The sequence below is a fragment of the Ursus arctos genome, unplaced genomic scaffold (assembly GCF_023065955.2).
Source record: "Ursus arctos isolate Adak ecotype North America unplaced genomic scaffold, UrsArc2.0 scaffold_10, whole genome shotgun sequence".
Classification (NCBI taxonomy): domain Eukaryota; kingdom Metazoa; phylum Chordata; class Mammalia; order Carnivora; family Ursidae; genus Ursus; species Ursus arctos.
Window position 1 is genome coordinate 77,126,603 of NW_026622764.1, and position 13,502 is coordinate 77,140,104.

At 32.7% G+C, this 13,502-nt stretch overlaps 1 protein-coding gene across 8 annotated transcripts in view; it reads right to left on the reverse strand.

Moving 5' to 3' along the window:
• ZMYM2 (zinc finger MYM-type containing 2) overlaps positions 1-13,502 on the reverse strand; it is a 104,832-nt gene that overhangs the window by 34,920 nt on the left and 56,410 nt on the right. For all 8 annotated transcript variants that reach the window (XM_026492947.4, XM_026492948.4, XM_057309800.1 and 5 more), the window contains 4 exons: positions 13,146-13,261; positions 10,386-10,502; positions 8,090-8,240; positions 5,569-5,741 (listed from right to left, as the gene is read on the reverse strand). In XM_026492947.4, coding sequence (XP_026348732.2) covers positions 5,569-5,741; positions 8,090-8,240; positions 10,386-10,502; positions 13,146-13,261 — 557 coding nt within the window. The remainder of the gene's footprint in view (positions 1-5,568; positions 5,742-8,089; positions 8,241-10,385; positions 10,503-13,145; positions 13,262-13,502) is intronic.

The window sequence follows — 13,502 nt, forward strand, 5'->3', positions numbered from 1 at the left end:
TGCTGAATAAATGTTAAATGAATGAAGATTTGTAGTATAAATTATGACTATTAAGTGATGCCAATATCACATCTCTTGTCCAAAAACTGTGAGCTCAAATTTTATATTGCTGGTAATACTTTGTGGTAACTTCAGTAACATTAGCACTTATTATCAACTAAGTCATATTTTACTTAATAATGAAAAAGGTCCCTGGTCACCACCCAAAAACGGTTTTTTAAAATAACCCTGAAGTATTTAAAGTTTCAATGTTTGGCTCCCTTTTTATACTTTATACTTAAAGACAAAGCACAAAGGAAGAAATCAAAAGCTTAACATTTTGATTATTGAGTCTAAACAGTGCAAGAACATAGCAAAAGTGAAGCTGTAGCCCGACTACCTCTCATTCACTGAGAACCTGAAAAACAAAAGCCCAGCATGTTATATCTACTCTCTATAATCCTCACCACAGTACTGGAAACGAAGTAACTTGTCTAACGCCAAACATTAAAAATGCAAAGACAGGATTCCAAGCAGACAATCCAAATCAAAAGCTGGGCTTAATTTAGTATATCAAGTTATAAAGACAATTGAAAGACAAAATGAGTTAATATAAATAACTAGAGAATAAAAATCCTAATAGAAGTAAAATGCTGCAAGAATGTTCTCAATGTAACATCTAAATACCAAATCAATTTGTATAAAATGTATTCAAATCACTACATATACTATGCTAATTCTTAAAATACTTCCATGTACACAATTTAGAAGGTCAAAGACAGGAAGCCAAGCACATTCTACTCAAAGAATCTGAATAATGAAATCACTTATTTTATAATTACAGATATTTGCATTTTGTAGCAACAATATCTGAAGCTTTCTTCCAGAAGGTTCAAAACAAATTTAGATGATTTCTCTGTACCCAAGGAAGAGCAAAATTCATGCCAATTAGTAAATGGAAATAAAATATGTATATATTTTTTCAGACTGGGAGGACAGTAACAGTATTTAATACTAATTCCAAGTTCAATGCCTTAATCAAAGTTTTAGAAGTTGTAAACTTCTTTTCCATTTGGTTTTTTCTTTTATAGCCACTCATGCAAATTCTGGGTAAAGTGTTTGGAATTGAGCTTAAAATACAATGGCTAATTGGAAAACATCGTTAAAAATGACGATTCCTTACCAAAACCACTTCCTTCCAAACACAGGAGAGAACTCTTAGAAAAGCTTAACATTTCTACAGCCTAACAAACAAAGTACAGGGCCTGTGGGTGGCTCAGTCAGTTGAGCATCTGACTCTTGGTTTCAGCTCAGGTGGTGATCTCATGAGCTCCGGGTGATCTCATGGGTCGTGGTATCCCCCAGATGGACTCTGTGGTTGGGGTCGAGTCCGCTGGAGATTCTCTCCTTCTGCCCCTACCCCCCCACCCGGAGTGTGCACGTGCGCATGCTCTCTCTCTCTCTCTCATAAATAAATCTTTTAAAAAAAGGAAGAAGAACTGAAGTATGACTTAAGTTGGTTTAAAAAATACCACTTCATCATCTACTTAGCGGTCTTCCTGTCACTATGGAAAATCAGGGATTGTCTGTTATTGGTGGGGTGGGGTGGAGTGGATAACAGTCACCAGTTCAAAAAAACCTAAATAATATGAAGGTACTAAATGCTTAATTAAAAAATCTTAATCCAACTTCTCAGCTAACACAGGAATCTCTCCGTCAATAATTGATAACAGGTCATTCAGTGTATACTGATGCAGTCCCTTATTAGCTGGCAGTTTCAAATTCTCACTTTTGATTGACATACATACATCCTTGCAACTTGCCCATCCACTTGTTTCCCATTTCACCAGACCTAATTTTGAGGAGGGGAATCCATGAATATGAATGAAATAGGGGATTTTATAGTCATCTTAAAAAATCATTATTTATAACTTCCTACTACAGTTATTCACTTAAAAAGGGGGGGGGGAGAATGCAGTGATAAGAGCAGGTGATTGTAGGCAAAGCATTCAAGTGATAGGAATTCCTCAGTTACGCAAAAAGCACATTTAAAGCAAGAATATTAGATATTCCCTTTCTAAAATTATTTCAAAAACAAAGAATAATTTTTTAAAATCAGTATTTCTAGCAGTTTTTTACAAAAAAAGAGAAAATGTAAAAACCCCAAATTTTTTATTCAGCTATCCTTTTATGACTAAGAATTACTAAAACATAAGTATTAATTTGATTAAACCCCATAAATCATACTTTTATACTATTACAGGGCATTTACATTAAAGAATGCTGCCATTCACTACTGGTTTGTACAGCAAATCAAAACCCATGTTAAAAAAACTGTGATTTGAAGTAATAACATTCAAGAAAAATTATTAGTTCTACGAAGAATTACTGTGAAGTATTCTGGAGAAACAGTAGGTCTTTTGAATTTACTTCACATTATCAAACACCTCACTATTATTCCATTACAATACTAACCCCTTTTTCTCCTAAAATTTAAATAACTTATAGAGATCAAAAGAACTATTCTCCCACCTAGTTTCACATTATGCCTGGAAACATTTATTTTGAGGAATAGTAAAATCTACTTCCTTCTAAAGAACAATTTGGGACAAGGAAAAAACGTTAACTTTATTTTCAACATTTGCTGGTTGCATGATTTCAACAGATTTTGTATTCCAATTTAGAAGAGACAGTATTTAATAAACTTCTATTTAAATCCAAATGCAAATCATTATACAAACCAAAAAACACAGATCATTCAAAACATCTTGTCAAGTAAAAGAAACAAAAGCCAAAAATTTAAAAGTATAATTGTAAATATTTAAATTTAATTTAGATAAATAAAAATATAAAGTTATTTATACTCTAGATGGTCTGTGAAATTGAGGCACAAAGATAAGAAGGCAGAAAATACAATGTCCGTGCTCCTCTGGTTAGGAAGCAAATGCACATGACTAAAGGTGAAGTTAAGAACTAGACTGGTTACCTGTTTAAAGTTTCCTTGATGAGGAACTCTTTTAAAAAATTATTTTTCTAATAAAAGCTGGGCTGACTGTTAAAAGTCACATTTATAATGAGCTAAACTCTAAAACTTAAGTTCTTAAATTTAAAAAGTGGAAGAGGAAAGGTCAAAAAAAATAATTTGGTTTGGGAGTCAACTTACTACATTTTCAAGACGATGACAGGATAGTAGCAGTGAACAGAAGAGACTCATGAGAGTTATAAGAAAATACAATTTGATTCAAGCAGAAAGCACACAGAACAAAGTTATTCTTTGATTATAGTGTTGGTTGCCACTACAGAAAAGCCAATGATGAATAAGGAGGGGCAACTCTTCATCTCAAAGCTGATATTCCTATTGATCATAGAAAAATCATCATTACTTGCTTTACAAATCCCCACCATTATGATAAAAATGCTCTTACCTTTATTCCTCAGGTTAGTACGGTATGTAATAATTCTACTGTGCATATTATACAAACATTTGTTGGGTTTAAAATAAGACAAGGAATAATAATAAAAATGTGTTTAATGTACAAAATATTGACTTTAAACCAACAGATAATTACAACTGGTTATTTAACTAACATGCTGTTATATATTTTGAAATGCACTGCCTCACCAAAATTTCATCTTTAAACATTGTATAAATAAAAACATTAGACACAATTATCCTTTAAAATAAATAGCAAAATGGAACAAATGGCAACATCTAGAATAATGTGGTCTTTTGCCAAAGAACACTTCCTTGCTTCCCCCAAAAAAGAACAAACAAAAAAAACCCCAAAAAGACTTCTCTACTTTAAGTAATATAAAAGAAAACAAGAATTCATTCATTCAAAGGAAGAAGCCAAAAGGAAAAGTACATTCAGTGTTCTGTGGACAAAAAACAAAATCCTCCATAAAGGATTTTAAAATATTAAAGGTTTGGATTCACAATTATACAATTAGGCAGAAATTTGTACAATAAAATGACAGAGAAATCACACTTATCACATGATAATTTTTGTCTCTCAAACTTTAAAGTAAATGATTGAAAGGGTAACCGACAGTAAGACTAAAATGGAATTTTCCCATCTTTATAATGTAGCCACTAAATACCTTTACTGTTTTGAATCCAAAACAAATTTTCAAAAATAAAACCTCCCAAACAGGGGAGAGTGTTTGTATGTGTTAAATAAAATAAAGCTTTTAAAGCTATTAAAGTAACATTTTGAGTGATACCTCAAAATTGCTACTGTCTTTAATAGAACTAAAGGTTGGATTAGACTAAAACAAATGCATGTTAGAAGGTGTTAGTATGTTCATCCTGTGTGTTTCTAAAATTTGAACCTTAATTGCAACACTTTTAACTTTTAAAAATTTATTTTAGAGACAGAGAGCTTGAGCAGGGGAGGGGCAGAAGGTGAGGGAAATAGAGACTCTCAAGCGGACTCCGTCCTGAGCTTAGAGCTTCACAACCCTGAGATCCTGACTCCAGCTGAAATCAAGAGTTGGACGCTTAACCAGATGAGCCACCCGGGCGCCCCTAATGGTAAGACAAATTAGTCAGAAGCAACAGTAAAATAACAAAGTAATTTTAAAACTGCACCAAAACTCTCAGCCTCCAAAACCTCCTTCAACTTGGAAAGCATCTTCTTTTAATTTAAAAAATGTTACTTGATATGTGGAGCTGTAGACATTCAAGAACTATACCAAGAATTCTTGTAATTCTCCTAAATAGTATTGTTTAACACTAATCACTTTCATTAAGTGAGCTAAATAATATTCTACATATTTCAACCATTTTACCCTTTGTTTCTTTTAGCAATATTTCACAGTTTTGGAGTTATGATGATGTCGTCTTCACACGCTTTAGAAGTGCAACCATAATGAGTTTTAACATTGAGATGGTTTTCCATGTTATGGACATATGAACTAATAACTTTTTCTTGGGTAATATCTGACCAAACAAAGCCCAAATTTACACTCATTTTTCTTATCTAGAAAAAAAACCAATGCAACGGACAAAAAAGTGATATATCTTTTCTAAAAGTAGATTATAGTAAGACACACACACACACATGCACACACACACACACACACACACACACACACACACATTTACAGTTTCAAATTAAATATTTTTGGTCTCTAGCCATATAGTCTTTTCAATATGAAAATCTCCAAAGATCCACAATTATAAAGGTAAAAAAGAACAAAGTATTTTAAAACACATCCTAAGTGTCTAAGACAATTACCTGCTAATGTTCAACACTGATAAAGTAGACTATTTCTATTTGGTGAAATAAAGACACATAAATCTTAGAGAAATAATCCATTTTGTTAAACTATATTGCTGAAAATAAAGGTATATCCTAGTTTTGGGTAATAGCTAAATTATAAAAAGATAAAAATTCTATTTCAATTTGTACAGAAAAACTTTCTGAAATGACAAAAATTTTAATGAATTCTATAATCAGGGCAGGGCTTAATGTGTGTACGTTTTTTAAATAAAAAAGCTACCGTATTTGTAATGATAATAACTATAATACTTTATTAAAGATTTGATAAAGCAGTTGCTATAATAAAAAAATTTTAGTTACTCGCCTTGTAGTACCAATCCTGAAATTTCTTACAGCAGTCTTCACTACAGAAATCTCTCACAACACCATCAAGTTCTTTAGTTGCTCCCTTCTTACACAGTTGAGAGCAATAGTTGCAAGTAACACATCTCAATCCTAAACGTCGTGCAAAATCCTGTTTATACAATAGTTTGCAGCCTGAAAAATATAAGGTTTTAATATTAAAACAAAAAAAAATATCACAAACTGTTCTTTGAGGTAAGAAAGAGCTTTTAAGTTAAACAGATCACTAGCTTTATGAAGTGTCTATAAGTTCACATGTAAAGTCCTCTTTTTCTGATTAAAACTGAAATCTACTATAATCAACAACAACCTGTAAATACTGGAACAGAACATGGAATATTTTATTAGATCTCATGTGCATTCAAATAATGTTCTAAGACTTTCAAATCTAGTAATATCTCATAACTATTTTGTTTGCTCTATTTAAACATAATCTAGAAGTATCATATAGTAAACACACCACAAACAGGCACTGGAGAAATGAAACAGTGTAGACTGTTGAGAAGCACTGAGTAAAACTTAAAGATGTTCTCAACTAAGTAGGCATTTTAGCCAAATTTTCTAGCCTTACCTTTCTCTGTCACCCCACATGGACCTTCAGGGAAGTAAAACTGGTTTATGGACTTGATCAAAGAAAGCGTTTTGTTATTCTTTTAATAAAATATTTCTTTTATCTATTATATGAATGCATTATTTTAAGTGTTTTTACATATCAACCTTAATCTCTACAATATCTCTATACGAATTATGTAAGTTTCCATACTTCTTACTCATACTGTGCCACATAAGAATGACCTTGCACTCATATCTACTGAAATCCTACCCACTCATTACTAAGGAGTTCAAATTAGACCTCCTCTGCAAACTCTCCTGAACCTAGTTTTAAATAATCTTTCCTCTCTGTGAACTCAAACTGCAACTGTTTTCTATTACTTGATTTGGCAATTATTTAAGTACTGTCCTATGACTTCTTTTCTGTTATCATGAACTGTATTTAAAACCTTTTTAATATTTTACACCTGTATTAAAGCTTTATCTTTCTAATTAGATTTTGATGGTAGTACTAGGTATTACATCTTTTGTTATTTCTGCCAAGTTCCAGGAGGGAACTAGGTGTAGTTAGAGAAAGCACAAAATACATTACTAAACAAGAAAAAGGCACACATCCTTTTTAAGCTTTTACTGCCTAAAGATACAAGTCCCTCCAATTGAAAATTATAATCTTATATGTCAATTCTCTATTTGCTGCTATTTGTCTATTCATTTAAGTAAAATCTATATACTCTAAATGGTGTTAAGATCATGGACAGGTATGTCAGTCATCAACACATATATATTCAGACTTATGAATCACTAAGATTCTCACTGCATAAAAATTCAGGTGTGGAGTTAAATTAATTCAGAATCAATCTTTTCAATGAAACACTATGTCACTTTTCATCACAACTGTGATCTTAACAGTAAACATGGTTACCTTTCTCATCAGGTGAAATGTACTCAATTAAACCTATATAAACAGGAATGCCTTGTTTTGTAAGCAGTACCCTCCTACATACATAACCTTATATGTGAAATGTATACTGTATTAGATGAAGGCATTAACTGATTGGACTGATAGATCTCTTGAGTTTTCGGTCATTCAATAACTGCTGGCATTAAGGATTTTCCAACCTTTTTCTTGCCCCTAACCAGCAGTAAAAATCCATATAAAAAGTGGATTGGGGGTGGGGTGAACTAACTGGAAAACAACAGATGAGGACAGCAGATAGAAAAGCTGGGAGAGTTTAGTGCCTAGGGCCAAAGAAAGAATAGAAACTGAAAGCCAGCTTAGAGCAAGAATGTGACAGTTGGGGAAAAGTAATAATAACAAGAGCCCCAAACCCATAGTTACAATCCTGGTTCCTATCTCTGAAGAATTAGAATGAGAACAGGCGTTTATTTCTATAATCAGCTGCCTGGTACCAGAGCAGCAAAAGTGTAAATGAGAGGAGAAAAGAATTCTTGAATATACACTAACAAGAGCCAGTGTTTGCCTGGAAACCCAAATTAAAAACCTGAAAGTATTTTCCTATTGTAGTAATGCCACATATGATTTTCTTTCTGGTATACTGAAAACCTCTGTAGGCTAGGCAAGAAGCTGGGCAGGGAAATGAACCCAATGGAAAATAATTCTAATCCACTTTCAGATCACAATTTCTATGTTTACAAAGGACATATGATAAGGCTTTTATTTTCAAAACTTCCTTTTAATGAGAAAAAAGGTTATTAAATTTCTAGAGATAAAATACCTTGAGGCCCAGAGGTCTACAAATTAAAATAACAAAACAAGTCAGTAGAAAATCAAATTCAATTTTTCTTTTCAGCTACACTAAAATTGTACAGCTACTCTGGACATATGTAGTTATATATTTTGAAAATATTTTGGCAAAAAATTAACATTAAATATTAATAAAAATTATGAACAACACTGTATATACACTTGCCTTCACTACAGAAAGGTCTCTTAACGCCAGAGAAATTTACTGTTTCATGAAGAGTCTTCTCCTCTTGACAGTATTCGCAATATGTAACTATGCAATGCAACTTCTTATAGTCATCTGAACAAGTTTTGCTGCAGAATTGATGCACTTTGTTCTAAATGCACAATGGGAACCTTGGTAAGTATATGACAACCACCTCAAGAACAAGTTTAAGAAATAAACAAGCCACTTTTACAGAAACAAAGTTAAATCATTTACCTAGTTAATGTGATTGATAATCTTTGGGGATACATTTCCTATAGGCCATAGACAGCTAATTTAACTACTTCACCGCTATATTTAGAAAAAACTCCACAAAATTCAATACCATTAACTACGCCAAAATTACTCAGTGAAATTGCAAAAGTATCACTAGAACATGATGGCAGTCTGGTGTTGCTAAGGGAACTGGAGAAATGGGAAGAAAACAATGGAAGATACAACATGGGTAAACTACAAAAAGATGAGAAATATGACATTAACATCAGTTTCACTCAAAAAGAAATATTCTTTGTTGAGTATAGTCAAGTAGACTCAATCACATTCCTACCACCGCTAATAGTAACAGACCTATCATGGATAAAGTATTCAATTTGGGGCCATCACACAGTGAATGTGCTGCTAAACTTTAGACTGAGTTGGAACCCTTGAACAGAGCGAGGTTAGCATTATTTAGTCATTTCTCCTGGCCCCAACCTACAACTGCCAGAGCTACTTTCCAGAAACCAGCCAAACACAAACAAGTTACAATTTCCAGGGCAACACCTTTTCCCCTCTGTTATTATGGAGGACACAGACTAGGTCTAATCCATCTACCTAACAGGTGGCAAAGATAGCTGAAGGCCAAGATAAGGAAGGTGAAAGAGTCTAGGAAGCAACTCAAGTAATAAGTAATCAGTGGAAAGTTGCCCCATCGTGAACATATAACTTGTAAGAGGAAAAACAGCAACAAAGAAACCACAACTGCCAACCATGGAATGAGAAGAAAGAGGCCCCTGAATTCTCAATCGCCTGAGGGACAGGCTCAACTCTCATTCAGTTTGATAGTGTTTCTTAACTCCCTCCAACACTTAACCTCCATGTAAATAAAAGCAACACCAAGACTACAAAAGCCAGGTAGCACTAACATGGAGATGGTAGAAAGGACCTCAATTTCATCTAGTATTATAAAAATTCAATCTAGGCAGGATTTTTATTCCCTATATAACATTATTCTCTGTGCTTGCTTATGGATTTCTTTCCCCATCCCCTACCATTCCTTTATTCTTACTAGGCCTTCAACATTTTTTCCTGCTATGATTTAAAGAGGGTGTTAGTCACTAAAAATCATCATTGGGTACCAGCAACAGTCTCCAAGAATAATTTAAGTGCTCTTGAGAAAGCACCAAACACAACAGCAAACTAAATAATTTTCTATGGACTAAAGTGTTAAAATAATGAAATTTCAGATTTCCAAAGTACTTTAGTAATCATTAGTCAGGTTCTGGTTATCACCTTTCTCCTAGGACTCAGCTACTGAGTGACTTAAAAATAGCCACTAACAAGTTTTAGCCTAAGAGCAACCTACTGTTAGTACTATGTCTTGTACACCATTTTATTACATATTCCATGCCCTCAAAAAAGGTGAAAAGAAAGAATGGCCAAAGATGAACACTGATCAAGAAAGCAATATGCAGCCAAGTCCACCTGTCTGTTCATCCATCCATCCAACCATGCATTCATTCATCACTGCTCCCTTAAACAAAAAATAATGACCAGGTGTTGCTAATGGCAAAAATATATGGCAAAGTAAATTAATAAACTGGTGAAAGCAAGAGTGATGAGAAAGGGAAAGTAAAATAAGTTTATATTAGGATTCGTTTATTAAAACAATTATAAAATGTTAAATGACAACATGGTAAATGACTAACAAATTCTAATTTGTACAGGTAGCAGGCAATACAAAATATTATAGTTCAGACAATATTTATAAGGATGGGGGTAAAATGGAAAAATACAGCACAAATAGATGCTCCAAGTATGTAGCTAAACGAAGGAACATCCCATACATTACAAATATAATGTATAGAGAATATGACTTTGATAAACAGATCCTTTGTTGATGCTCTTCCCACAAAAGAAAGTAAATGATTCAATCATCACAAAATCTGAAGAACTAATCTTTATCCACTAAGAAATAGGTCATCAAATGCAAACACCATTATTATTTTACTAGACTCTCATTTAAGCAAGATATTATACATAACAAAATAGGACTTGCCTCCCATTCCAGGATTTCTGGCTTTGAACAAAAGGAATTTTTGCAATAGTTGCATTTCAACTGAATATCACTTGGAGCTACAAACTGACCATTTGAAGATGACTGCATACTTAGAGCCTAAAACAAAGAACAAAACATACTGAGTCTGACACAGATCTTAGAATTTTTATTTGTAATTATTGTTAAATACTATGTCCAGAAAATAGTATGTTTCTTGCTTGAATATTTCCTCAACACATAAAATTGTATTTCTGAATTTTGTCTTTAAAATTACTTACTAGTACACTAAGTTTTATGAAGCTGAAATTCATTTTTTATTCAGGATTACTACTACTTATTTTAAAATAATATGAAAAAGGAAAAAATCATACAGCTCAAATAGATTTTTTATCTTTAAAAAAACTTAAGCAAATAATAGTTAAGGTTAACAGGGTTCTGAACTAGTATTTAAATATTTTTTAAAAACCTGGCTCCAAGTTCTCTCCAATAGCTATTTTAAGTAGTAATTTGTCCCACGTGCAATACTGCTATCATTTTAATTTCAAGTCCATCAGTGAAAACAGCCTATAATACTTTTTAAAATTGATCATTTCTTTTACAAAGTTAGGGGGAAAAAGATTTACAGACTGGAATTGATACCGATAATTTTAGTTTTATTACATTTTAAAAAGTTAAAACAATTTACAGAATAGGAAAAGATATAAGCATACATGGGCTTAAACTGTTTTGCTCTAGGGGCACCTGGGTGGCTCAGTCAGTTGAGCATCCAACTGTTGGTTTCCGCTCAGGTCATGATCTCAGGGTTGTTAGATCAAGCCTTGCATAGGACTCTGCCTTCAGCAGGGAGTCTGCTTGAGATTCTCTATTTTCTCTCTTTCCCTATCCCTCTGCTCCCCCACCACCACTTACGCATACTCAAACACATCCATGGGGGGCGGGTGCCATGGCAGCACTCTCTCTCTCTCTCTAAAATAAATCTATCTTAAAAAAAAAGTTTTGTTCTAATTTCTAACCTGAGTAGTGAGTACACTGATATTTAATTATCATTCTCTAATATATTTTACATATTATATATAATCTTCTGAAAGTATAGAAGTTAAAATTTTTTCAGGGTGGCAGTGAAGAGAGGGAAAAAATCTTTATACAAAAAACCTCATTTTTTAAAAATTCTGCATGTATCGTACAACCCAATTAAAATTTGTTAAAAAAGAAAACATGCAGATTTAAGACAGTAACTATTAGATGAATAAATTCTTTAAATAAAGACCAGCAACTGTGCCCTTGATGTTTCAAAAAAAAAATTGTGTAAGTCCACTAAAGTTAACTATTCTTTCAAAATAAATGAATACTATCCTATTACCTTATTTTGAAATGGAAACATCATCTAATGAAAACATAAAGTTCAAAATCTATGGTGTGCTTTAAGATAAAGGAAAAAAAAATGGTGCTTTTCTATTCTTTGTATCACTTTTATGCAGAGTTACAGTGATGAGGCTGCCTACACTTATCTGGATGCATTCCCCAGAAATAAGAGTCTACATTAAAGGTTTCTTTAAAATATACAATGTACATATATACAAATTGTCTCTTCAAATAATGGGCAATACAAGTTGCAGTTAAATAAAAAAAGTAGTTAAAACATTTTCTATTTACATTTCAGTTTACCAACATCAAAAATAAAGTTGAAATCTGAGAAGCAGCATGCCAAAGACACTGTTGTTCTCTCATCTAATTAATCCCTACTCCTTAATTTCTAGTTTAAAAAAAGCCAACAAGTGAGAAGCAATATTTACCACTCAAAGGATGTATCAATGGCCATGATCACAACTTCCAAAATAAAAGTTTAGTCATGAAAATGGTTTATTACCTAAACTCAGTCAAGGATATAACTATTAATAAAAACAACATTCACCTGGCTGAATTTAAAACCACCTCAGTTTAAATGCTAATAATGGTTGTAACTACTCTAACATACTTAAGACACTGCATTTTCAGTTTAACACACAACACAGTGTCTGCAGCACTGTACAACTGCTGGAAGATTATCCTGAAGCACTGGTTTGAACCTTTCAGTACCTTGAAATTTTCACCTACAGCAAGGTAAACCTACCTACTCGTACCACTTAACTAATGCTAAATTCCCTTTTCAACTATCCCTTCCAAATGGTCAATGAGTTTAAATTTGAACACTTCTAGTAATGCTACCTTCTGAGCTTATCCATAATCTAACTTTGAAGAACTATGCCAGAAAGTTCTTTACATTTATGAAAATGAACAATGTCTCCCTAAACTGATCTTATCTTAAATTAGGGTCTACTATAACAAGTCCCATCCCTATTTTACATGGCATATTTCTAATATATAAAGAAAACATTTATGCTCATCACTTCCAGGCTAAATATACCCATGTTCTTCACCCATTTATCATAAAACAGAATTCCCCTTAAAAGTCACATGTTATTGAAACCATCGACTAAGAAAATAGTACACATCAGGCACTGAGCTCAATTATACTAAAATTTATTTTCCTCCAAGTCTACCATAAACAACAATTAAAAAGTCAATTAGATTCTCCATGCTAAATGGTGAGCTGCTGCAGCTATATCTACTACTGTGACTCTATAATCTCTACCCTGCAGTTTGACCCTCAACAAACTACATAAAAGTTAGCACATTTAATAAAAATAAAGCATATTACACTGTTTATTTTCTATGTGTATTTATATTGGGAGTGAGAGTTATCCAAAATAAATAACAAACCTGAAATTTAGCCACACAACTGGAATTGCAAAAGTTATACAGTTTCCCATCAGGCATTGTGGCTTGATATTGAGGTAAAGAGTTTCGCTTACAAAAATGGCAAATAATTCCCAAACCTAGGAGAGAAAAAGTACATATCTGATTTCTTTATAAAGTGATAAAAGTCTAGAACAAAATTTTAACTGACCTCTGAGAATTTTTTTTTTAACGGAAGCTTCTATAAACTATTCTTTTTAATTTCCAAGATTATTTGCACCTTAAAAAATACCATTATAAAGAGTCTGACATCATGTCTCTAAAATATACACAGACACAGGAAACAATCTCAATTTTCGATCTTTGGAAGAAAAAACAATT